Genomic DNA, 26,332 nt, shown 5'->3' with positions numbered 1-26,332 from the left:
TACTATTTTAATGCCAGTGAAGTGGTTTTCTGAAGATCATCAAGCCATATTAAAATTTTCCCAATTGCCTTCACATAGAGGGTTTATAGATGGTTTCTTCAAACCAGGATCTAATCAAAGTTGTTTCTTGAAGTCTACATTTATTACCCCAACCTTGCCATTTTTTAATGGTACTGACTTGGTATTTAAGGAAAAAAACAAAAGACATGTTAGCTGCTGAAGTGCTTTGTGTGTGTTAACTTGCCCTGTCTCCCACATTTCCTAATTATGGTAATTCTATAAGCTTTACATACAGTGTGAGCATGTTAGTCAACAGCCCTTCCTAAGTGGTAACGTTTAATTTCATCTGCTGGCCCCTGGTGCTTGGTCGTCCACCACAGAGATTCGAAGAGTGATGTCAAAGTAAGTGAGTGGGAGCCAGAACCCTGGGATCATCATGACCTCAGCTGAGGGCAGACTCTTCACCAACTGAGCCACCCAGGTGCCCACATTGTAGAATACTTTTAAATCTTCAGAAAAATACTACAAACATAGCACAGAGTTCCCATATATGCCACAACCCATTTCCCATATTATCAACGTCTTGTATGAGGATGGCACATTTCTCACAATTAATGAACCAGTATCAATACATTTCCGTAACTGGAGTTCATGTATTCTTCAGTTTTCTTGAGTTTTTCCCTAATGTCCTTTTTTGTTCAGGATCCTATCCAAACCTTACACTGTATTTACTTGTCACATCTTCTTAAGACTTCTTTTGGCTGTGATAATTTTTCAGTTTTTGTTGATAGCCTTGACAGTTTGGAGGAGTGCTGGCCAGTATTTTGTCGAATGTGTGTCAATTTGAATTTGACTCAAGTTTTTCTCGCAATTTGACTCAAGTTTTTCTCGCGATTTGACTGGGGTTATGGGTTTGAGGGATGCAGACTGTAAGGGTACAGTGTTTCTTCACATCATATCACAGGTGCATATATGACTTAGCGTTGTGGATGTTGACCCTGTTCACCTGAGTTGTCTCTCAGGTTCATCCACTGTAAATTTAACTGTTTTATTTTTCTTTCTTGTATCTCCATCCATTCCGTACTCTTGAGAAGGAAATCTAGAAGAAGTAGGGAATTAGTCTCTACCTTCTTACAGTTGGAGCACGACATAAATTCTTTGCAACTCTCCTGCATGAGGCTTTTCAGTATTCCTACGTGTTTATCAAATATTTCATTTATATCACCACAGACTCATAGATTTTTTTTTAAGATTTTGTTTATTGATTTGAGAGAGAGAGAGAGAGAGAGGAGAGAGATAGTGACAGAGAGTGTGATCAGGGAGGCGAGGGAGAAGCAGACTCCCCTCTGAGCAGAGAGCTGGATGCAGGGCTTGATCGCAGGACCCCAGGATCAGGATTGAGCCAAAGGCAGACACTTCACCACCTGAGCTACCCAGGAGCCCTGACTTTTGGATATTTATTTAATAATTTGGGTTAATAACCCCAAACTACTTTATTCTTTTTGACCATTAAACTTTTACATAATGATTTTACCATTCACTGATCTTTGCATGATATATATGTGTTACAAACTTAAAAATTATTTGTTTTAACTCTATCATTTCTTATGCATTTATACCTTGCATATGTTAACAAAGAAGCATTTTGCTTCCTAACCTACGGCAACCTGGTTCCCTAAAATAAAATTCCTAGAGAGGCTGAGCAGACGCTGAAATGCAGCCATTCAGCCCCTCATTTTCAGACTAAGGAGTTGGTGTAATGGTCTAAAAACTTCGTATTGATAATTCTCTTTTAAATTTAATTTAATATATTAACCTATTGTGACATGGAAGTCAGTGCACATTGTTTCAAATAACCCCTCACAAGTGCCCTATGAACAAACTGCGTGCATGGAAGGTTAACTTGATTTGCATGGATTACGAAGTTGAGAAGTCCTAGCACCATGATGGAAAGAGGTCGGCTGCTTCCAGGACCTACAACCGTACAACTGTCAGAATCTGTGACCTTAACAGCCATGCTCTAGCACACCCAATACAATCGTAACCCCCTCTTTTTGTTTCTTAGTCTTCTCCTGAAGCTAATGAAGGATAGACTTCAGCATCCTTTCTTGGTTCTCCCCCAGGACTCTAACATTTTTCTCTCTCTTGATAAATTGCCTGCATTTTCTAAGCATTAGACTCCATGTAGATCTGCCTCTGCTGGCATCTTAAAATATCTGTAGAGTGTTGAATGTTTTCTTATATGAAATTATGATTTGCTTTTGTCTTCAAGCTTTTATCAACTTTAAGTGAAAGAATGCCACACCTCCTATCTGTCCTGCCCACCTCTTCAGCATTTCTACTCCCGAACACACAGAGAATCAGTGATCGGGACAGAATTGTGGGTGCATCTTCCTTTTTCTCCATATAAGCTAGTTTTGCAGGCCTAGCAGGGCTAGGACAGGGGTGTTACTCCCAGTTGCCGGAGCTGTAGATACACAATGCATGCACATAACACAGTGCAGATGGCACCAAACTCTTTGCCCCCAAGTCTTTGTGGGTGGTCCCATGTTTTGTTATGAAGTAAAAGAATAACGTAATATTCTCTTGAAATAGTTGCCAGCTGTTCTCAATACGTAGCTGCTTTGGTCCACACATGGATGCAGTAGGAATGCCTTTGGAAACTAGGATATGGAAGTATGTGGTTAACTAACAACAGTTCAGCTGAGTAAATGTTAAAGATCTCATAGGCTTTAGGAGTCAGACTTGAACTGGGCAGCATCACATCTAGCAAGTAGAGGGTAGCTCCAATCAGATACAGACGAAGGTTTTGAAAGGTAGAGGAATCGGAGAAAAAGGAAATTACTGGCGAAGGACCCATTGGGTGAGGCCAGGCCGCCCTCTTCAGAGGAACGGAGGGGGTTTATCAGCAATATTCCTAGTAAATTCCTAGTAAATAGGAAGATGCCCACGTTCACTGGTTCAAGATTACATATCGGGAGCTTTCGGAAGGCAGTGAGAGGAGGCATTAAGTCTTGGCTTACCGACTTGGGGCCATCACCCACGCGATGCTGGTGTGGGCCTGTGATTTTCTTTTAACATTTAATGCAGTTCCCTGACATGGGAGAAAACGGAACAACAGGGAGTGACAAAATTGCTAGGCTGGTTCTGTTGCCCTGTGTGCAGAGCCTGCGGTGTCGAGGTTTGCTCGGAGCTATTAGGAGCACGGGGAGGCCCAGGTGAGTGCGCCAGACCACAGGAGGCACCTGCTGTTTCTGACTCCCAGGCCTTAGAGGCAGACCCGTGTTCCCGAAATTAGGTTTCCTGGAGTCTAACCTACCTCCTGGTACGTTTTGCAGCTTTGTGGTCACATGTACATTCAAAGCCTGGGAAAGAAAAAGTGCTCTCACACAGCTACAAAAAATCATAATTTGGTCCCTCCCTCTCACAAAAGAGTCTCCTGAGGAGAGAGATATGTTAACATGATGTTTGGACCTTTCTAGACTGCCAGGGGGGTTGGTATGTAGCAGCCGTGATTGGCAGTTAGGAGAAGGGCTTTCTTGGGCTAAAATTAGGCTTTCTGAATCATATCTTAATATATGGTTAATTTATTTACCTACAGCTTTTGAAATAAAAGATGGTTAAAAAAACCTCAACCCACATGACTAATTTATTTAGTCATACAAATGAATAAACGTTGTAAATGAGAAATTTATTTACTCACATCTTTTTCTTATTTTTACATCTTATTTATTTTTATATAAATAATACAATATGTATTTTATATGTGTAAAGAATATTTGCATTAAAAATATATTTTTTAAAGATTTTTATTTTTTTATTTGAGAGAGAGTGAGAGCGAGAGAGATGACAGAAGGAGAGGGAGAAGCAGACTCACTGCCAAGCAAGGAGCCTGACTCGGGCTCAATCCCAGGACCTCGGGATCATGACCTGAGCCAAAGGCAGATGCTTAACCAACTGAGCCAGGTGCCCCTGTATAAAATATATTTCTAAAAATATTATTAGACATACTTATATAAAATATATACTAAGTCTATAAACATTTGTGTATGATACATATGAAATATATTTGATGCATCTATTTATTTTTCTGTATTTCTGTAAGTTCTTTCTTGCTATGTTTTCATCTTTGAAATGATACAGAAAACTCTTCTGTGCATCAGGGTCAGTAGGACCCCGGGTGCTACATTACGAGGTCTTGATGCTGGGTGCAGCCAAACAGGTAAGTCACCTACGGCCTTGCTACTCAGAGTGGGGTCTAGCTGCGTCAGTGTTCCCGAGCCTGTTGGAAATATAAACTCTTGGGCCTGACCCAGACTTACTGAATCACAGTGTGCAGTTAAACAACATCTTCTTTGTGATACGCATGCATATTAGCAAGTGAGAGCATGAGCATAGCCCATGGTTTCTCGACCTTGGCTCCACTTTAGAGTCACCTGGTGATCTTGCAGAACATCCAAACACCTGCAGGATCAGTGAGTCCTGGGGATCTAACGGCCAGCTTGGTGACTGTAGTTAGCAAGGCTGTAGCGTCTGCTTGATATTTGCAAAAAATAGACCTTAATTGTTCTCATCAAAGCAAAAAAGTAGCTCTATGATCACGGTCATGGAGATGTTTATTAGCATGATTGTGGTAAACATTTCAATGTATACATATATCCACACATGTCGTATACCTTAAATATATGCCATTTTTATTTGTCAATAATACCTCCATAGAGATAGGGATAAAAATACCTGATGCGGGATCCCTGGGTGGCGCAGCGGTTTGGCGCCTGCCTTTGGCCCAGGGCGCGATCCTGGAGACCCGGGATCGAATCCCACATCAGGCTCCCGGTGCATGGAGCCTGCTTCTCCCTCTGCCTGTGTCTCTGCCTCTCTCTCTCTCTCTCTCTGTGACTATCATAAATAAATTAAAAAAAAAAAAATACCTGATGCTTGACTTTGGGTTGCAGATATTCTGAATTGATTTATCTAGGGGCGGTTCCAGGGTATAGGCCTTTGTTAATGCTCTCCAGGGGACTGTCTAATCTGAAGCCAAATCTAAGAACTTTCGCACTAGACCTTTGTGTTCATCCCTCTTTGCCTTTTTTTTTCAAAGTGTGATCTGTGCACCATCTACATAGGAATCAATTGGGAGCTCTTTAGATATTCAATATATTGGACCCATGAACGTTCAATTTGAGTGGCATGGCCCTAGGACTCATTTAACCTTGTGAGGACCTACCTGCGAGTCTTTAGGACTTCCAGATATGCGTTTGACTTGGGGGTCATTCCATATCTGCCAGTTTGTATTTGGGGGATACTGAACTCAAAATGAATGCCCTGACTCAGACCTTCTCTGTTTTGGACCTAAATTCTTGCTTCTTGAACTGGATTTCTTCTCAATTCAAAGGTATTCATTTCTTACCTGATATGAAAGAGTGAGCCTTGTGTTTCCTTAGTTTCCTTGCTTTAGAGTATCTCTAACAAATGGTAAAGTTCAAAGTTGACTGGGTTGTCCTAGCAGCACAGCAGGAGAGGTCTCACTGACTGCACAAAATGGTGGGTTGGACATGTGTTTGGAATTTGGGATGCTTTAAGAATTTGGATCAGTGAAACATTCTTCCCATGTGATGTTAAGATAAGAGATTAACATCGCAGCCAGCTAACTGCCATTGGTGTAGAAGAAAGCCCACGATAAAGGGCCACGTTAACTAGCTCTTTCTTGGCTACTTGTACTTAGCATGTCCTACACTATTTCTGCTGTAAAAATATAATAAAATATGGATTTCCAATTTGAAACTGGCAGACTCAATAAAATTTAGCCTGTTTTCCAAATGCTGATGGATTGGACAGGGAATGGGATTGGTTTAATTTACGAATGATCAAATGTGACCTTTTTATTTTTCCCGGTGATTGATTCCATCCAGAGTGCCTTGGGTTTATGTGGTAATGGATTATTTCATTTGATGGAAATAGGCAGAATCAAACAAACACAACTGTCTAGGTTAGGATTTCCACTGCTTTCCTTTCCCCCAGATGTCTGCCCATCACTCACTCCAGTTGGCCATTTAACAACTACTTATTTATTGGGATGCAAAGGAAATCTGCACTCGGTTCCTGTGGATTTTCTTCTGGTTGGATTTCATAGGACAAGGAAGGCCACCTACATACACGGTACACTAGGAAATTCATACTCCAATGAAAATGACATTATGTCTGTCATTTTCAATGAGAAACACTACATTGGATTGGAAACCGGCCTGATGGTTTAGAAATCCAGGTGCTCTACAAACTGCCTTCATCACCAGTGGATCTATTAAACTCAAGGAAGTCATCTGACCTGTTTGCAGGAATTGCCCATCCTACTTCTACCAATACCTGGGTCTCACAGTCTGTGAGAAGACTGTTCACACCACTACATATGTGGATCTTCTTAGACGCTCCCTCTCTCCCAATATTAAGACGGCACAGAAAATGATCTGCATGTAAATAAATATATTTGAAAATATGAGCCACCATTCTGTGGCAGCTAATCTAATAAAACTGCTATCTGTTTAATATAATTTAATATCGATCAAATGATAGAGGGGTGTATGGATTTTACAGAAATAGAGGAGGAAATATAGTTATAAAATTAAATATTCACTAACAGGATTGATCTCACTGATACCCAATCACAACTACCTTGATCCCCTGCCTAAAATAAAAATCTCATGTGACATATTACACATAATTGGGTAAAATCACTTTCTAGTATCATTTTAACACATCATGGTTTCATTAGAAACATTTAAAAATGTGAAATTCTTCACAACTGTCACTGGACATTATATAATACTCCTCACTATGTATGATACTAGTGGGGGAGGCTGAGGATGTATCAGACATGCCAAGGCAGGTGGTATAAAGTAGCTTTCTTAGGAATGATTGCCAACGAATACCCTGGAGGTTCAAGAGAGGTAGCATACTGTTTCCCATTAGGACTTGAACACTGATTTTTCGTTTAGGTGCAAAATACTCATTCAGAGCTCATTTTCACTGAAAACTTGTTCATCCTAATTTCCTAATCTAGATATTTTATAGTATGGAAAACAAACCTGGGGGATTTTACCCTGGTTACCACAGAGCTTCCACAGACTTTGAGTCTGAATTCCCATTTATAATAATCAGCTGTTTTACAGTGATTTCTACAGGGGTGTTTTAGGAACAGTGTGAAACTTCCATTTGAATAATTTGATGAAATGACATTCATTAAAAAAATAGATGAATCAAGAACAATATTGTTGACCAAGAAGAGTTCATGTTTGTTTTTTGGGCATGGAAATTCTTGGGACTTTAACATCCAGGGGTTCCTTCCTTTGCAGAATGTACTTGTGGATTGTTTATTTAAACTCTACTCGGTCCACTTCTTAATGCCATTTGATCTTATGTATTCTATATCCAAATATCAAATAACACAGTATGGGTGGGTCATATAGGCAGTACAGGAAGATTTTTTAAAATTTTGCACCAATATTGCAAGCTCCAACACATTTTCTTTTAATCTGAAATATTTGGTTTGTCAAGTGCATGCACCAGAGAATTTGCTCAATGAACATAAAACCTTTGTTTCTAACATCAACTGTTTGCTGAGTAGACCATCAAAAAGTCAGGAAGCCAAATTCATGGCAATAATTCCATTATTTGTCACGTGTGTTATTCGGCTGGCTTATTTCATGTAGCACTGTGTACTCAAGGTTCATCTGTGTTGTACCATGTGTCAGAATTTCCTTCCTTCTTATAGCTGAATCATTTTCTCTAAGGGTATCCCGTGATTATTAACACAAAGGCACATGCGGAGATCAATACTTTACAACAAGGGGTGTCATCAGGACTCCACCTGATAGAAGGCGTTTCTCAATCAGCTGCCCTCAATGTAGCACACCTCCGATGCACACCTTGTCCTTCCCATGCATGCCACTTTGTTCTACTCTCCCAATGGTCTTGCCTCAATCAACTTCTATAATACTTTCTTCTGTTTACCTGGCCCTTTAATTTGATCCCGTTTGGCTTATCATGAACCAGGGGTAACTACATTCCTGGAACTCTGCACAGGCAACTCCGTTACTCACTTTCCTTCTGCCATGAAAATCCTATCCGGTAGAGAGTACTGCAACATGACGTTTCCCTTTGCTGTCTGTATGTGAGTCTGGGACTGTGCCATATAGATGCTGAAGCACGATGGCGGATTTAGAGGATAATATGTCAAGAAGTACAAAATAATTTGTTGGAATTAATAGGAACTTACCACTGCATCTACTTTGTTGGTGTTTTGTGCATACCTTTTATCCTTCCCTATAGTGACTGAACAAGTGGATCCTGAGAAACTGAGTCCATTCCCCTAAATTTCTGGTGGGTTTTATATATATATATATAGTGTTATCTGTCATCAATGAAAGTAAAAGTTTTAAGAGCATAGTCTGGTGGCAGACATAATTTTAGATTTGCCATGCACACTCTTCATTTTCTCGTTGAGGAAGGAAGAGGACAGAGAGCTGAAACACCTGGCCAAGCTGGCCACGTTCCTGAGATTCCCCATATTAAATCCTGCATGTACGTTCCAGCAACTGTTTCCTTAGAGTCTGCTTCCATACATGCGTGTGCTTACGTGAAAGTCTACTGAGCATGTGGCTCACTTGGTGCGTGCCACAGTTGTGTCTAGTGTATTTAAACCAAGCACAAAAACTCACTAAAAAGGAATTCTAGGTGAGTCAGGGTGGCTCAGTCTGTTAGGCCTCATACTCTTGACTTTGGCTCCAGTCATGATCCAGAGCTGTGACATCAAGGCTCACATTGAGCCCTGCTCTGGGCATGGATCCTACTAAAGATTCTCTCTCTGTTCCTATCTGCCCCCTCTAAGGAAAAAAAGAAGAATTCTATTCTTTGTTTCTCTCCACAAATACTAAGAAGAATCCAATTACTGGTATTTAATTCCATATGATGAACCTTCTTTTTTCACCAGCCTTCTGCCAAACCATCCTTTTTTTTCTTTTCCATACAATTAGAGTACTGTTCTCTTCTCCTAGCTCACGAATCTACTGAGGCAGAAGCGATGACACATTTTTTACTGAAATCATCTGGGGCTTTTTTTTTCTCTTTTACTTGTGTTAGGTTCCTGTACTCTAGGATATAGCTTAAAATCTCATTCCCTAGCAAACTGTCAGTGGCGAGATGAGCTAAATTAAGCAAATGAATAGTTTTCTGAAAGATCAGCCTGAAGGATGTCCATGAATGGACCAACATGCCAGTAGGGAAAGTCTTGGATTTCAGGTTCTTTCGTCCCGACATGAGTAGCAATTTGTCAAGTGTTAAGGACCTGAGGCATGTTCAAGAGTTTTCACAAGATCTGAGGCTTAGAGGGATCACAGATATCTTAGTGAGTTGAATCAAGTTTTAAATAGCTTCCTACCAGTTGGAACCACTAGCAGGTCACAAGGTCTAGTAGGAGAAAGGGTCAAAGACAGTTGAAAACAAGTACGAGATGGCCTGACATCTAGGAAGAGAACCTTGCAGTCCATTGAGAAGTGTCTTTCACCCACCAGGACCTCGGTGACAGAAAAACAGAATCCCCACAGTGATACCGGGCAGAGGTTGTCCTGAGGCTACAGAGAGAAGGGGAGCAAGTCTTAGACAGACACAGAAGCAGTTCCCAGTCCAGTTCACCTCAGAAAAGAAGGGTTATGCCTTCCCGTAGAGGCAAAGCAAGGGCATCCAGGGGCTAGATGCTCACAAACATCGCGGACCAAAGTACATTTTAGCTCAGTGTCAGCTGGAGTTAGGATCAGAAACAGGAACTGTGGTACTATGTAAACATTTCTTTCTTATTTCTAGCTTCCTGCCGAGAATTTCATGTTTACTGTTAGCTGTCTGATAAAAGCTCTGCTTGAACATTTCCGAACTCATCTACCATCAACTCATCGGAAAGATACCAACTCATGCAAAAGATACCAACGGACCGGAACTGAGTCTACTTTTCCGAGATGAATGCTGATGGTGTGAATAGCCCAGCCTTCCTTCCGGCGGCCCAGATGGAACTTGCAAAGAAAACAGGCTGTATCAAGTATCTTATCATTTAATAAGTTGAAGATATGAATTGACCACAACGAGAGCTGCGTAAGATTTTAGGCTTCATTCTCAGAGAACAGTGTTTGGAATGAAGGAGATGGTGACCAGATTATGTCTTGCAGGCTGGCGCACACCTGTGGGGTTGGAATCTGTCATGTGGACAAGGACCTAGACACACTTGAACACACTCAAGAGACATTGACTCTTTGGTATATTGGAGTAGCTACCTATCTGTGGTGACACTGAAGGCTCTGAGAATCTTGACCTTGGGAAGACTGACTGCAGGAGGTATGATTCCACAAGAAAGACCCACCGTATGGGAGAGAATTCCACATCAGAAATGGCACCATGTTTGAAGAGAGGCCAGGGCCCTACCCAAGTTCCCTAACATTTGAAAGCCTGGTTTGTCTCATCCATTGCAAGGGGAGTGACGATGCTTATCTTAAATGGGATTTTATCATTACAAAGGACATGCCAAGGAAATTCTATTTGATCTTTGGATTGGTTTTCTTACACCTGAATTGAGTAAGGACTCTCTCAGAACTCAGTGTCTTCTGTTCATCTCTCTCAAAAAATGACCCAGGGAGGGTTTAACAATGAATCTGAGGAGACAGTGGAAGCTCTGGCCTCATACTTATACTAGGTCTTCTCCTGGCAGCTGGTCCAGTATAGCCATCAAGACGGATGAAAAGGAGATTTCTAGTTACAGACCCCTGCCTCTCACGTTGAAGGGAGCACTTTAGCACTGAATCCTGAAATGGAAGGGATATTCCAAGTCCTAATTATAGCCCTTCCTTTGCTTGCAAAGTCAGGGAAAGATAAGGAAAGGTGCCTTGGTGGCAGTATGAGGACTGAAAACCCTGTCCCTTGTCTCTCAGACAATGTTTTTGGTCACTGCACCATCTGCTTCCCTACAAATAGGGGCAAATTAGCTTCCAAAACACTACACCCTGTGGGAAACTGACTTCAGGGTCAATAGTCCGCATGTATTGACTTAAGGTAGTCAAGCTACAGAAAGGGTCGATGCTAGTTTTCTTTCCTTGACATATTTATTAATAATTTAGCTACCGGGAAAATAGGATGCCTTCTGGTATTGATATGAGTTGTAAATTTTTCTATGTCGGCTAGAAAAGTGAAATTAAGCCAAGAGATTAAGATGTTAGATTGTGACATTGAAATAATGTTAGATGTCCCTTAACACAGGCAAATAATGCAAGGTGTGAGGGCAAAGAAATACCGAGAAGTCATTTTTGCTTTTTAATGTGCCTGTTGATTATGGTTGGTTTATAGTAGTTATGTTTTTATCATCTTTAAAACAAGTTACCCAACTCCTCTATCCAAATGTACATTTCCTTTCTTTTTTTTTTTAAGATTTATTTATTTATGATAGACATAGAGAGAGAGAGACAGAGAGAGAGAGGGGCAGAGACACAGGAAGGAGGAGGGAGAAGCAGGCTCCATGCTGGGAGCCCAACGCGGGACTCGATCCTGAGACTCGATCCCGAGACTCGATCCTGGGACTCCAGGATCGTGCCCTGGGCCAAAGGCAGGCGCTAAAGCGCCGAGCCACCCAGGGATCCCATACATTTCCTTTCAAAGTAGATAACTTGTAAGGCCCTGCACTTACCTCAGTAATGTTTAAACTGTCCTTTAGGGGCACCTGGGTGGCTCAGTTGGTTAAGCAGTGGCTGCCTTCTGCTTGGAACATGATCCCAGGGTCAAGTTGGGCTCCCTGATCAGTGGGGAGTGTCTGCTTCTCCTTCTCCCTCACCCCACCCAACCCCACTCATGCTCTCTCTCTCTCTCCCTCAAATAAATAAAATCATAAAAAAAAAAAGTCTTTTAAAATGCCTTATTCGGAGCCTAAGGCACTTTCTTTAAATTCTTATTCACAGCAGATTTTCCCACAGAGTATATAGGCTGACGGCGATAAAGAAAAAAATAATCTTTATTTAGATTTTTTTTAAAAAGTATGTGCTTCTATAAAGGATGGAAAAAAATGAGAAAATAATTTTCAATCAAATAGCAAAAGGGGTAGATGACACAGAATATGGCAGCAGTCTTGATGTGTGTGCTTTGACGGTACAGAGATCAGTCTGGGAAGATGGGCCGCTGTGCTCTCATCTATGTAAATGACTGTACGTTACTTTTTTTTTAAGATTTCACTTTATTATTTATTCATGAGAGACACACACAGAGAGAGAGAGAGAGGCAGAGGGAGATGCAGGTTCCACACAGGGAGTCCGATGCGGGACTCGATCCTGGGACCCCAGGATCACGCCCTGGGCTGAAGGCAGGCGCTCAACCGCTGAGCCACCCGGGGATCCCCCACCGTATGTTAGTTTGAATGCAAAGCAGTTCTAACGGAGAACATGCCCTGGGTCATGTTAGCCTAACCTTTATCTGGCATTCTCCAGCAATGACGTCTCTGTTTTCTGCCTCAGTCCAAGGTCTGCAATGCAGCAACTCCCATCTATTCTGATGTATATATAATCTCAGACAGAAAGCAAGTCTTTGCAGTGTTCCTGTGTGTACCCAACATGGAAAGGAGGGGTGGATGTTCTGGACTATACGAAGACAGCAAGAGGATGTCTGATATTCTGTCCATTGTGCATGGCACTCTCCTCCGTATTTGATGCAAAGAAGAGGAGAAGGAGAGCTTTTAGATCCAGTGTCAAGTCAGAGAAGAAGATGGAGGCTTCCTGGGTTTTCTTTGACACAGTGATGTCACTGGGTCCCAAACCTGGTCTTCTATGATTCACCTAATGTTAGAAAGTAGCGGCCGGGGAAGGGCTGCAGAGCAGCAGCTGTGCGTTTGGAGTGAGCCCATAGGAGAACATTTTTGAAGCATCTGCTTTATTCTGTATTTGAGAAACAACCTTTTGATGCTTTTGGTGCTGCAGAGCATGTATTGTCCCAGGGCCTGGGAAGCTGCATCATTCCCCAGGGATCTGCTGGCATTGATCCCATTAGGAGCTTCAGGGTCAAGGCCAAGTTGAGAGAGAGCCTACTTTCATGGTCTTCAGCTAGACTAGAAAGAAAGGTGAAACCCGAGCAAGTGTTGAGAGCTACAAGCGTGCCATTGTTCTTTACACTCCCAGGTGACATATTGCTAATGGGGTCACTCGCTCGTAAGAAAGATAGTTGACAAAGCAGAAATCTTTTTTTTTTTTTTTTTTTTTACAAAGCAGAAATCTAAAAAAAAAAAAAAAAATACCGAGTCTCTGCGTTGACTTCTAGATTCCCCAGGTGGGAAGAAATCTGCAAGGCAGTGGTGATCTATAGCATGTAACTGGGAATATGAAAATATAAGATCTACGGAAAACATTTCGTTTTGACTATGTAATTTTTTAAATAAAAGTTGACAGGTTCTGATTTTGGTATCCTACAGTTAAATTCATTTCCTGATTGTTCAGTTACTCTCATTTTCTTAGTTAACGTAGTGCAATAAGCTTACATGCACATTGCACAAAATTCAAAGGTCCTGAGGGGCATATAGTGAAACATAAGCCTCCTTTCTCTTTTTCCTCTGCTACCCAGTTCCACCCGAGAAACAACCATGTTGCTGGCATTGTGGTAAATTTCCATTTTCCTAATCTTATCCTATTCAAATCAAATCAGGACAAAATAAGGACACCCAGGGAGTCAGGAAGGGAGTCAGCAACTTAGTGTACCACTTTGTGCTGCTTCACAGATGAGAAGCATAAATGGTGGTGGGTAGGCGGTGGGTGAGAAACTTGCAGATGAATACAGATGAAAACCCAAGAAGCCCTAGTGCAGGCCATCATTCTGAGCTGCAAAATGCCTGCAGGGGGACAGTGTGGACAATATGGAATCATCAATCTGATCTCCCAGAGCATTTGCAAAACCACTTTTTTAAGGTCATATAAAATATTAATAAGATGCATACATTTATTTACTGATGCAGAATATGAGTGACTCATGTCATTGTTAGCACTACACGAGCACTTGTCTGCGACACTGCAAAGGGGCTGTTACCACAAAGGAAGATTCTAGAAAGGTGGAAATGTACAAGAGCTTTTTGGGAGGCAGGACAAATTAGTGAGAAGTGTCCAGGATCCAAGATTCATCTCAGAATCGTACTAGGGCAGATGCTAGGCTGCTGTGGGTTGAGGACTCAGAGCAAAAAGAGCAAGTCATGGACAACTCTGTTACTGTTTGGCTGTGAAGCAGAAAGACAGAGCTAGGGCACTTGTGTGATCACGGGAGTGATTTTTTTTTTTTTTTAAATAAGAGACTTGAACATCAGCCTTACCTCCTTACCTCTTGTTACAGACAACTTACTGTTGGAACAGAGCAAGTTTTCTAGAGAGTCACACATGGCCACCCCATCTTCAGTACACACCCCACGTCCTGCAGCTATAGATACCCCTTATCTTGCCATGGTCTGGGTCAGGGATGACTGACAAGGGCTAATAACCGTAGCTGGTATTGACTGGATACATCCTGTCCTATCGAATTTACACACATTCTGCAATGGCATCATGACAAAAATCCAGCTTGGTACTTATTAGCTGTACAGCAGGTGCAAGAAAGTGAGCAGACTAAGGTTTACAGAGAGTAGCCAGTTTTCTGCAGGTCATCAGCTCGTAAGTGGCAAGGGTGTTATCAGACCCCTGCAGCCCAATAACAGAAGCCACCGTGCTATTATCTCACCCCTGTCTGCGACTCACAACAATATCAAGAAGTGTGTGAAAGCATGAAGAGATGTCTGATCATACAGACCAAACCTCTGTAACCGTGGAGTCCATGAATGTAGAGCCTGGGTCCACTGTCTCTGCAGTTCCATCTCATTTACATACGTCATTGTAAACACAACTAGCCTGACCATCGGCAGCTGTGGCCCTGGAGATTCCAGTGATCAGCCAGGGTGCAAACAAACTGAAAAGAATGCAGATTTATCCAGCGTATGCTAACTCAACACAGAGGAATCTGTTGGCTTTGATGCGAGAGGCAGGTGTATACCTGAGAGGGAGAGAGGAGTTGGTCAGCGATGTGTCTTTATTCTGGTGCCCAGAAGATGGGTCAGACTCCAGAGTGGATGTTGCTATGGAGGTTTTGTAGATGTGAGCAGCAGCAGCTATCAGCTGTGTTTTTTTTTTTTTTTTAAGATTTTATTTATTTATTCATGAGAGCTACAGAGAGAGAAAGAGAGGCAGAGACGCAGGCAGAGGGAGAAGCAGGCTCCATTCAGAGAGCCCGACACGGGACTCGATCCCGGGTCTCCAGGATCACGCCCTGGGCCAAAGGTAGGTGCTAAACAGCTGAGCCACCCAGGGATCCCCTATCAGTTGTGTTTAAGGAGATTACCCTGGGTAATATGGGTGGACCTCATCCAGTCCCTTGCAGACTTAGAATACAAAAAAGTAGGAGTCCCTGGAGAAAGCGATCCAGCTTCAAAACTGTAACACTGACATCCTGAGTCTCCAGCCTCCTGGCCTGCCCTACTAATTTCAGCCCCCTAGATCATACAAGCCTGTTTCCCAAAGGCAAATCTCAGTATATAGCAATATGGTGGATGGATACATAGACCTCCAGAACCTATATAGGCATCTCTCTACCTATCTACCTACCTGCCATCTATCAATCTATCACCTATCAATCAACCCATCAATCAATTGATCTATCATCAGTTTATCTATTATCTATCCATCATGTTGGTTTTGTTTCTCTGGAAACTCCTGACTGATACAGTCATGAAGAGGCAGAGCTAGATCACGGGGGGTCACAGGTCACTTTCCTGTTGCCACAATCACTTTCTTTTATGTTGACTGTGGCTTGCTTACTCATGTCTGGGGCTTCTTTCTGGACCGGTGTTCAGTATTTCTTCTTTGATTTCTGAGTGCTCTCCTGTTTGTTCAGTATTCTCCATCTTTGCCATCAAATATTTTTTCTCTCTTGATCTTTATGCTTTCTTCTCTAGTTTTCTTTTTTTTTTTTAATTTTACTTTATTTATTTATGATAGGCACACAGTGAGAGAGAGAGAGAGAGAGGCAGAGACACAGGCAGAGGGAGAAGCAGGCTCCATGCACTGGGAGCCCGACGTGGGACTCAATCCCAGGTCTCCAGGACCGTGCCCTGGGCCAAAGGCAGGCGCTAAACCGCTGCGCCACCCAGGGATCCCTCTTCTCTAGTTTTCATCAGTAATTCTACATTCTTTTTTCTTTCTTTCTTTCTTTTCTTTCAGTTTATTTATTTAAGTAATCTCTACACTCAACATGGGGCTTGAGTTCTGGACTCTGAGATCAAGAGTCGCATGCTTTTCCAGCTAAGCCAACCAGGCACCCTGGTAATTCTGTGTTCTTTTAATTGCATCAAAAGACTTCTGCAAAATACCATCCCTACAAGAGTCACTATGCACCCATCACTTTACGATGCCAGTTAAGAAGCATGGTTTCCTGTGATCCCCGGACCTGAATGCCTGCTTTGGCTCTAATAGATTCAGGTGAAAATCATGTCCAGTGGTGTTAATTAATTATGCAATTCATCCCTGAACATGTTTTTTTTTTTTTAATTTTTTAATTTATTTATGATAGTCACAGAGAGAGAGAGAGAGAGAGGCAGAGACATAGGCAGAGGGAGAAGCAGGCTCCATGCACCGGGAGCCCGACGTGGGATTCGATCCAGAATCGTGGGATTCTCCAGGATCGCGCCCTGGGCCAAAGGCAGGCGCTAAACCGCTGCGCCACCCAGGGTTCCCCTGAACATGGTTTTTATATCTGTCAGCCAGGTGTGAATGCTAAGGGACTTGCCTTTTTTACCACATCAATACCTAACCATTGTTTTATTGTAAATTTCGTCTCTACTTTTGGATGACAAATCCAACTGTTAACTCAGAAAGTTAATGTTTACAAAGGTAACAGAGCTCTATTATTTTATCAAAGGTCACTCAATAAAATATAATAGAGGTTTGGTGCCAGATAAATCTCTTTACAGAAACATGGCTCTTGTAATTTATGGTTTGAAAGCAAAAACAATTTTATTCTCTACAAATGTATTTCATTATTTTCATGCAGTACATTCCATAGCTAAGGAAATCTTTACCTTTTTTCTTGTCCAGTTAGTGTGTGCACTTTTCAGTTTTAATGGAAGAAATAGATCCCTAGGAGAGAATGAACATATATTAAACATATGTACAAATATTTAATAATAAAGGTAGAAAATATATTACAAAATAAAGTAAGAAATTTTGTTTCCTCCAGTGCCTTTTTTCTTTTAAAATCTTCTTTGTAAATTATTTTTCTTGGTTCCCTATGCTGCTTAAATTTTCTCTGATGTCTTTGCAATGATATTGCTCTGCAGATACCTGAATTATATCAGATCTACAGATCACATGAGTATGTAGCCATAGCAACGGACAGGCCAGGTAATGGTTCTGATTTTATATAGATTCATGAGCCCTTAAAATTAGACCTTTTCCATTTTAATGAAAAAGGGGGGAACCATTTCTACCCTTAAGAAGTATGTATACTTTGTATTTTTACCCTTTACAATCATATGTATAAATGATTGATTTACAATTAATACAAGACTCGGATCCAGCGTATAAAATGTAGATTCTATTTTGAAAATCAGAAGTATGAATTGTGCATCAAAATAGAAAATCTGTAAACCTCACCACTTCACATTAGTGGAAAGAATGGTTCTACATAATATTACGATTTGAAGGTCTGTACAGGTTTGCTACTTTAAAAATGTGTACAATGTGTGAAAGCGAGCTTTGCTTTTGCAAAGATAACATTTTGCTAGGCGACGTCTAAATCTCATGAATTCCCAATTAGATCAGCAATAATGAGATGTTATCTTAGGAGAGAATGTCTTAATTAGTGAGTGCAGCTTACTCTGGTGTTTGCAGAAGTGCCTTTACATCACGTGTGGAACCTGCATTACATCTGATTTTCTCTTCCTACACCCTCCTTTCTAATGTGCAGGGAACTCTCCAGGATTTTACACCAACCCTACGAGATGCTGACGTTAACCTCTGAGGGCATATGTTATGGTGCACGTTTTCCAAGGTAGTATTTAAAACAAAAAATATTAACATCAATAAAGTTCTCCTGCTGTGACCAACTCATTCTCCTTAAAAATTGCCAACTAATCTGCATCATAGATAATATTTAACTTTTAAATCTTCCACTGTTCATGCCACCTGAAATCATTCTCATCAGAACCTCCTCTGAATTATCCATTACTTTTTTTTTTTTCTTTTTAGGATTGTATTAATTTGAGAAACAGAGTGAGAGCAGAGGGTGGAGCACAGAGGTAGAAGGAGAAGCAGACTCCCCACTAAGCGGGGAGCTCGAGGCGAGGCTCTATCCCAGGAACCCGACATTGTGACCTGAACCAAACGCAAAAGCTTAACCGACTGAGCCACCCACGCGCCCCTGTATCATCCATTACTCTTAAGAATTAGTATTCACAGCAGAACCTTAAATGCATCTTACGACGCCCAAGCAGCTAGTCTCAACAGACTACTTACTGTATGATGCCAAGTGTGTGACATTCTGGAAGATGCGAAACAGTGCAGACAGTGAAAAGATCAGCGATTGTCAGAGAGAAAGGGGGGCACAAATAGTGCACAGAGACTTTGAGAGGCATCAAAAATTGTGATATTTTAATGACACATATATGTCACTATAAATTTGTCCAGCCGCACTGAACGTACACCACCGAGAGCGAAAGCTAAGATGGGGATTGGCGATGATCACGTGTCCATGAAGATGTATCTGGGGTGAGGGGTGGAGTGTGCATGCGATGGGGGAGATAATCTATGGGAAATCTCTGTGCCTCTCTCTCAGTTTTGTTGCAAATTAAAACTGCTCTTAAAAAATAAGGCCTGAAAGAAAAGAATTGACATCCTGTTGTCCTTGCTTCCTCCTTGTTCCGCATATGAAATGGATGCTCCTGGGTTCCTGCACCACTTGGTCTTGTCAGTACGAATGTCCACGTGGACCCCTCCAAGCCTCTTGACTTCTTTCTCCTTCTGTTGGCCACTTGCCATTTCCTAGCTGCTGTGGGGACGCCACACGGCAGTGGAGGGTCTGGGAGCTGCAGGCATCTCCTCCCCACGCGGCCCCTGTGCGGATTCTCTATGCACTGTCTGCACCAAGTCGGTCCTTTTAAAACAGTCGAACAGGTTGTGTTCGTCTGTTGCTTGTGGTCCCTGGGCCAGCCGTGTGACTGTGTTCTCTGAAAATGACAGCTGTGTCTCCTCGTCACTCACATTGCGAGGCCAGTAATTCCATCATCTTCACTTTTACAGATGATGGACCTGGGGACTGTTGGCGTTAGCTGACGGGATGAGGACTCACAGCTGGAGTTTTATCATTTCATCTTCGATAAGGTCTGAGGGTCACTGCAGCTGCAGAGTCGGGTATCTGAATTTCCTCATGGAGGGAAGTAAAGTGAATCTCACCAAATGAATCCCTGCCTGGCTCTTCCTGTGCGAGGAAAAGCCGGTTCCATGTGCTGAGAGGACTTACAGATTGAGGGAGCCAAGACTTTTATGAAAAAAGTGAGTAATGCCAGAGAGCAGGCTGTGGAGCCTCTCATGGATCCCCTCCTGTCTTTGGGCCCACGTTCTAGCACCTCACAAGGAATCGTGTGCAGCCCCTTCCCCAGGGAGGAACCACACGGCCTCACTTAGACATATGCGAATCTAGATGCTCCGGAAAAAAAATGTTGCGAGTTCCGGATTAAATACATTTAAAAAGAGTTTATTTTTCTGTATTTGTTTTGCTTGTATGTTTTAAAAGCCAGGACTTCTAGAATATTTGGCCTATCGGTTCCATCTCTGAGAGTGTGACATAATAGGTGTCAACTCACCAATGCGCAGGCGTGCAGAACCCCAGTTTTCTGGACTCCCCAGTACCTGGGACTCCACCCCACGGAGTGTTCTCGAAAGGAACTGCTATGTTAAGGCCTTTCTCCTCATGGCGAATACACTGAACCACTGGCCATTTCCTAACCTGAGCTGCTGTGGGCATAGGAAACAAGCAACGGTATTGCCAGATTCTAATTTAATTGGTCTGGGGAGACACTGGAGCTTTTGAACGCTACTCTAGTGTGGTTATTCTAGTGTGCCGTCAAGGTTGAGAACTCGTGGCTTAGGACTTAGCACAAAATCAGGTTATCCAGATGGCTTTGCAGTAGAGCTCCCGACTTAAAGTTAGATTCTTGGGAGGTAACAGTGAATAGTGATGGGTGAATGGGCCAAGCATATGCCCAGAGCTGGAGAAGCTGGCAGGAGGGATGACTTCAAAGCCTATGTGGACTCTAGGGGCATCGGAGGCTTTTAAGATTGCTGTCGGCAGTGATGGAAGAAAGAAACTTTTTTTTTTAATTAATTAAGGTTTTTTATTTTTGAATTTTAATTCCAGCAAGAGAGAAACTTAAAAAAAAAAAAATACGGGAATACACTTTCCCCAGCACTTCATCTTATTTTTAGAGGGACGGTAAGCAGAAGGAGAGAGACTCTTAAGTAGGCTCCACACCTCGTGCATGCCCAATACGGGGGCTCAACTTCAGGACCCTGAGATCATGACCTGAGCTGAAATTGAGTTGGACGCTAAACCGACTAAATCACCCAGGCACCTCGACCTCCAGAATTTTATACTGTTGCTCTCTATCTGCCAGTCCTCACTAGCAGGGGACATGTGGCAAGGCAAGGCCACTACTGACCTCCAAGTGTGCAAGGTTGTTGAGCAGAGCGATGAATTCTATTTTTGTGGGACCTATGGCACCCATCAATCATCATTCTTCAAGGTAAACAGGGAGTCCTGATTTTTTAATTCTAAACTAACACTTGACACTAAACACCTTCATCAGCCACCACCAGCGTGCTAGGCCTGGTCACTGCGAAACCAATTCCAAATGATAGACTTTACTCCTCGTCCGTTGCGTAACTATTGCGATAAACTAAAAATACTCACGCTTCTTTCTGCACGTGCAATGTTCCACTAGTTAAAATGCACTGTTTCTATTTAGTTGGTAAACTGAAGCGAGTAGTCCTAGGTTTCCCTGCAGCCTATTTATTCGCTGGGCTTTGTAGCTAGTATGCGATGCCATCTCTCTACAGGAAACGGATATTTCTTTTCCAATCTTAAATAATTAACCAGTGTGATTTTCCACCCTCTTTGGCCGCCGGAGCACATCCCAATTGTGAGCATCCGTTTTGTTTTCTGATACTTCTTCCCCAGCCCCTCTCCTCATACAATGAAAATCACGTGCTGAGGTATGTTTCAAAAAGTGTGTGTTTAGATTTATTTTAAAATCCTGTCTACTTTCAGAGAAAAAGCTTGGGACTATAAATCTATTGGAGGGAGGGAGAAAATGCAAAATCAATTCTTTTTTTTCTTTTTTGGCTTTTATGCTTCAAATCTAAAAGTCATTAATTTTTAATTTTCATCCTGAAAGCATTTTCTTTCCCATCCATACAGCGCCCAAGCATATCAGGGAATTTTAAGCAATTGAGAGGAAAAGTTTTGTTTCTCTTTTTACTCTTCTAATAACATTGAATTGAAACTCTGGTTAAAGAAAGGCTTTGGAGATGATCCGGTCAAGGACCGTGCTCATGGGTCTCTTTGCTATGTATTATTTAGTATATCGTACATGGAGAAATGAATTTTGGGCTTGGGATTTTGAAACTGATAGAAAGAAAGAAAGAAAGAAAGAAAGAAAGAAAGAAAGAAAGAAAGAAAGAAAGAAAGAGAAAGAAAAGAGAAAAGAAAGAAGAAAAGAAAAAGAAAAGAAAAGAAGAAAAGAAAAGAAAGAAAAGAAAAAAGAAAAGAAAAGAAAAGAAAAGAAAAGAAAAGAAAAGAAAAGAAAAGAAAAGAAAAGAAAAGAAAAAAGAAAAGAAAGAAATTTTCAAAAGGATGTTTTGGGTCCAAGTTGGGCTTCTATGGCGTCATGTTTGCCAGTGTGCACACCCTGCATCCCTCGCCCCCCGCAGCTCTGTGGTGCCACAGCTGCCCGCGGGCACCTGCCCATGTCACCTGCCTGGCACGGGCCGTGCCATAACCTCAGAGTCCTTGTGATCACCTGGGTCTCTGTGTCCTGCTGATCCCACTGGAGGCCCAGCGATGGAGGAGGAGGGCAGTGAGTGCAAACAGACAGCTTCCGGGGAAAGGAGGCCAGGGCCCAGCGCCAGGCCAAGGAAGGAAGTAGCTGCCTTGCCTTTGCCATGGCCCATCCGGCCCCTCATCTGCCCCTCCTGCCGCCCTCCCCCGGGCTCCTCCCTCGGCCGGGATGCTGCACCAGCCATTGTGCTCTGCTTGGGATCTGACACCCTGAGCTTCCTGCCTGTGCCCCTGTCCCCTCCCTGTCCCACCGTAACGCTGCCATCAGGCTAAGCTTGCACTAGCTTACACATTGCTGGAGTAAGTAGTTTTCCAGGAGCCTCCCAAAGGAGGCTAGCTTGCATCTAAGTTGGAATAAATGCATATAGCATAAAAAATGACTTAATTTTTTGTGGTATCTCAGACCATTTTCTTAACAATGGAAAAATCTCTCTTTCAAGGCTTGTTTGCAAGGCCTTTTGCCCCATATTGTCCACCACTTTGCTCTCAACTTCACGCCCCAGCCTTGTCAGAGTGAATCTGTTCTGATTTAGTGCTACCATGGCTTGTTCTTTCTTTCTTTTTTTACTTCTATTGTGCATTTTATTCTGGCGGATAGAGTTGTTTGCATGTCCTGATTTCTATAAGCTACTTGAGGGCAGAGGTTAAACTGCAAATTATCTTATCATTTTCCACCAATTTTAATGGAAACTGCAACTCCTTTCTTTACAGAGAGATTTCTATTTGAAAACCCACCGCACTCACCCCCACCATTCCTCCATCCTTTGCTGCCCCACACTCAAGTAGGAGACTAGATTTGTTTAATGTTGGCATCCGCAGGCATATAGACCTGAATTAAAAATATGTTGATGTTGTGCATTTGTGTGTGAGTTGGCTTTTTTATAAATGCACAATTCTTTAATTGAACATTTACAGTTTAATAAAACTGTTCCATTTGTAAAATCATTTTCATCCATCTGGTGAAATGTCAAAAAATATCTACTTAAAACTTACGCTTAAATAAAAATTCTCTTTTTCTTTTAAAGATTTTATTTATTCATGAGAGACACAGAGAGAGAAGCAGAGACACAGGCAGAGGGAGAAGCAGGCTCCCTGCAGGGAGCCCGACATGGGACTCGATCCCAGGACCCCAGGATCACAACCTGAGCTGAAGACAGTTGCTCACCCACTGAGCCACCGAGGTGCCCACTTATCTAAAAATTCTATTTAGGGCCACTATGTGATATAAATGGGGTGCAGAGAGGTAGTGTGGTTCTGCAGAAACAAGAGTTTTATTCTTTATAGCAACTTTAATAGTTATATTTTTCTTAATCAGGTGACTGACTTATCCATGTTTTCCTATTTTTCCGTTGTTGTTACCTGAGTCATATTGAGCTGTTTTTAACTTTTTCTAAGTTTATCCAGAAGCCCTAAAATTGGAAAGAAAAGCCTTGTATTCACAATGTCTATTTTCCCAGAGTAGAGGGAAACTTTTGCTTGTGGAAGTTTAATTTGCAAGGCACAATTTATAACACTATAAAGAGACATTTCTCTTGAAACCAAGAGCCCTATCATTTCTTTTCTCCTTCGACATCTGCAGAGTGAGAGTAAATATTTCTTAATTTAGAGGAAGGTAAGGCTATTTTTCAAGTGAATCCCCTAAATTAATCCACAGGAGTAGGCGTGCTGTCCTCCATCACACGTCTGCCTTAAATATAGTACCTACACAGATGAGGCAAACACAAAAATAGCTTCAGATTTAAATAGGTGATATTGTCTCGTATAGAAAAGATGAGTCTCATCGGTGATGTAAAAGTAGCTGATTTTTATACTTCTGGATTTGCTGCGGGTTTATTTTTTTCATAGAGTTCCTTTATTTGGTATGTAATTAATGGAGAGATTTAGCTTTGCCCTTCAGAAGCTTTTCATTTTTCTAGTAGGATTGAATCACTTGCTAATCATGAACTAATGCTATATTTTTGGCTACCTATCCATCTATTTTCTGTCTAAGTCATTGATTTATCTACAGCTTGTCTTGTCCTAGAAGCTTCAAAGGTGGTAACATGTATTAGGAAATGGTATCCTTACTTATTTATTGTCCTATTTATTGTCCTCAATTTGAGGAGATCAGATTCTAGCAATATGAAGTTTAAGATATCAAGGAATGATGTCAAATAAGAAATATTTAAACACACACACACACACACACACACACACACACACCCCAGGGCAGCCTGGGTGGCTCAGCGATTTAGCGCCTACTTCAGCCCAGGGCGTGATCCTGGAGTCCCGGGATCGAGTTCCGTGTCGGGCTCCCTGCGTGGAGCCTGCTTCTCCCTCTGCCTGTGTCTCTGCCTCTCTCTCTCTCTCTCTCTCTCTCTCTCTCTTTGTGTCTCTCTTTCTCTGTCTCTCATGAATAAATAAAAATCTTTAAAAAAAAAAAAACAGTGAGTATCCAAAATATTTCAGTTGCATTTGCCTGTTGTTATGTGCCCAACGTGCCGTATCTACGTGTTGGTAGCAGATCCACCAGGCCAACCTCAAGTTGCTCACTCTGATGTACTTATGTGGCCTGGTAAGTAGAGGGATCTTATCTCCTGCGGCTTCCTGCCTTGGTGGGCTCAGGCTGCCATAACCAAGTTCCACACACTTAAACAACAGAAATGTATTTTCTCACAGTTCTAGAGCTTGGACGTCAGGGATCAGGATGTCGGCATGTGGGATCTTAACAGCATTCACATTGCTACAGCAAAACATCATAGTCTGGGTGATTTATGAGCTGGCAGGAATATATTCTTCACGGTTCTAGAAGCCAAGAAGATTGAGACCAAGGTGCTGAGCAGATTCAGTGTCTGGTTCATAGATGACCATCTTCTCGTTGTGTCCACGAGTGGCAGGAAGATGAGGGAGGTCCTTGGTGTCTTTTTCAGGAGTGCAGCCCCATGACTTTATCACCTCCCAGATGCCCCACCTCCACATAACATCACATTGGCAGTTAGGATTTTTTTTTTAAGTTTTATTTATTTGTTTGTTTATAAGTAGGCTCCACACATAATGTGGGGCTCAAAGTCACATCCCTGAGATCAAGAGTCGCATGCTCTACCAACTGAGCTAGCCAGGTGCACCAGGAGTTAAGATTATATATATGAATTCTGGGGTATGCAGACACTGGGCACACGGCAGTTGAGTCCTGGTGAGAGCGCTCCTCGTGGCTTATAGACTGCAGCCTTCTAGCTGTGTCCTCCTGTGTTGGAGAGACGCTGCTCTGGTGTCTCTTCCTCTTAAGATTTTATTTATTTATTTGAAAGAGAGAGCACAATCAGGGGAGCCACAGAGGGAGAGGGAGAAGCAGGCTCCCCGCTGAACAGGGAGCCCGACTCAGGGCTCGATCCCAGGACTCAGGGATCACATCCTGAGCTGAAGGCAGATGCTTAATTGACTGAGCCACCCAGGTACCCTGCACCTTTGAGTTTAGATGAAATTTTAAGCTCACACTTTGAGGTCTGTTCTTGCTTCTAACACGTAGGACAGAGAGATGAAACATAAAACGTAAAAACGGAAGAGTGATCGCCAAACTCCCAAATGAAGAGATCAGTTTTTTGGGGGGCCAGAAACCAAACAGAAGCTCCAAGCAATGGGGTGACCAGGGCTGCCGGACTCTCAGTCCACAGCAGGTAGACATTAGGTGTTTGACTTCTGCAAAATTATGGACGACCCCACCATGAGTCCATCCCTTCCTGAAACAAGAATATCAGTGCCTGCGGGACTTCACCCACCCTCTCCGTTAATATTTCACTACCATTTGTCCGTGTGCCTATTTATTTTACGTTTATCTAAAAAGACTTTGAATAATTGAACAAAAGATGCTGTAAGAAAGATTTAAATGCCATCAAATATTCAATACTGTTTTCCCCTTCAAAAAGTAATTATCTACAGAACCAGAACGAAAGTTGGATTTCCTACAATAATAAAATCTTTCCTTGCTGGGAAGGAAATCTTTTGGTGTTTTTTTTTTTTTTTTTTTTTTTTTTACAGCTCACTGCTGTGTGCAGAAGAGTGCTATCTAGCCCACAGTGAGCCTTGATAATGTAGTCAAGTGAGACACAGCAGAACACAGCAAAGCCCTCCTTTTTATACTGGATTCAAAAGGTCTTCGCTGATACAG

At 42.1% G+C, this 26,332-nt stretch overlaps 1 protein-coding gene across 3 annotated transcripts in view; it reads right to left on the bottom strand.

The window, feature by feature from the left end:
* The window catches only part of PNPLA4 (patatin like domain 4, phospholipase and triacylglycerol lipase), a 180,617-nt gene that overhangs the window by 55,604 nt on the left and 98,681 nt on the right, over window positions 1-26,332 (bottom strand). For 2 of the 3 annotated variants that reach the window (XR_013374661.1, XR_013374662.1), the window contains exon 7: window positions 17,156-17,213. Coding sequence is in view for 1 of the 3 variants with exons in the window: in XM_077888151.1 (XP_077744277.1) it covers window positions 17,172-17,213 (42 nt within the window). In the remaining 2 variants the exon portion in view is untranslated. Of the gene's footprint in view, window positions 1-17,143; window positions 17,214-26,332 lie in introns of those variants that run through there. The other variant, XM_077888151.1, reaches the window with a different exon arrangement.

Source organism: Canis aureus, chromosome X (assembly GCF_053574225.1).
Source record: "Canis aureus isolate CA01 chromosome X, VMU_Caureus_v.1.0, whole genome shotgun sequence".
Taxonomy (NCBI): domain Eukaryota; kingdom Metazoa; phylum Chordata; class Mammalia; order Carnivora; family Canidae; genus Canis; species Canis aureus.
This window is presented reverse-complemented; position numbering and strand designations above follow the sequence as displayed.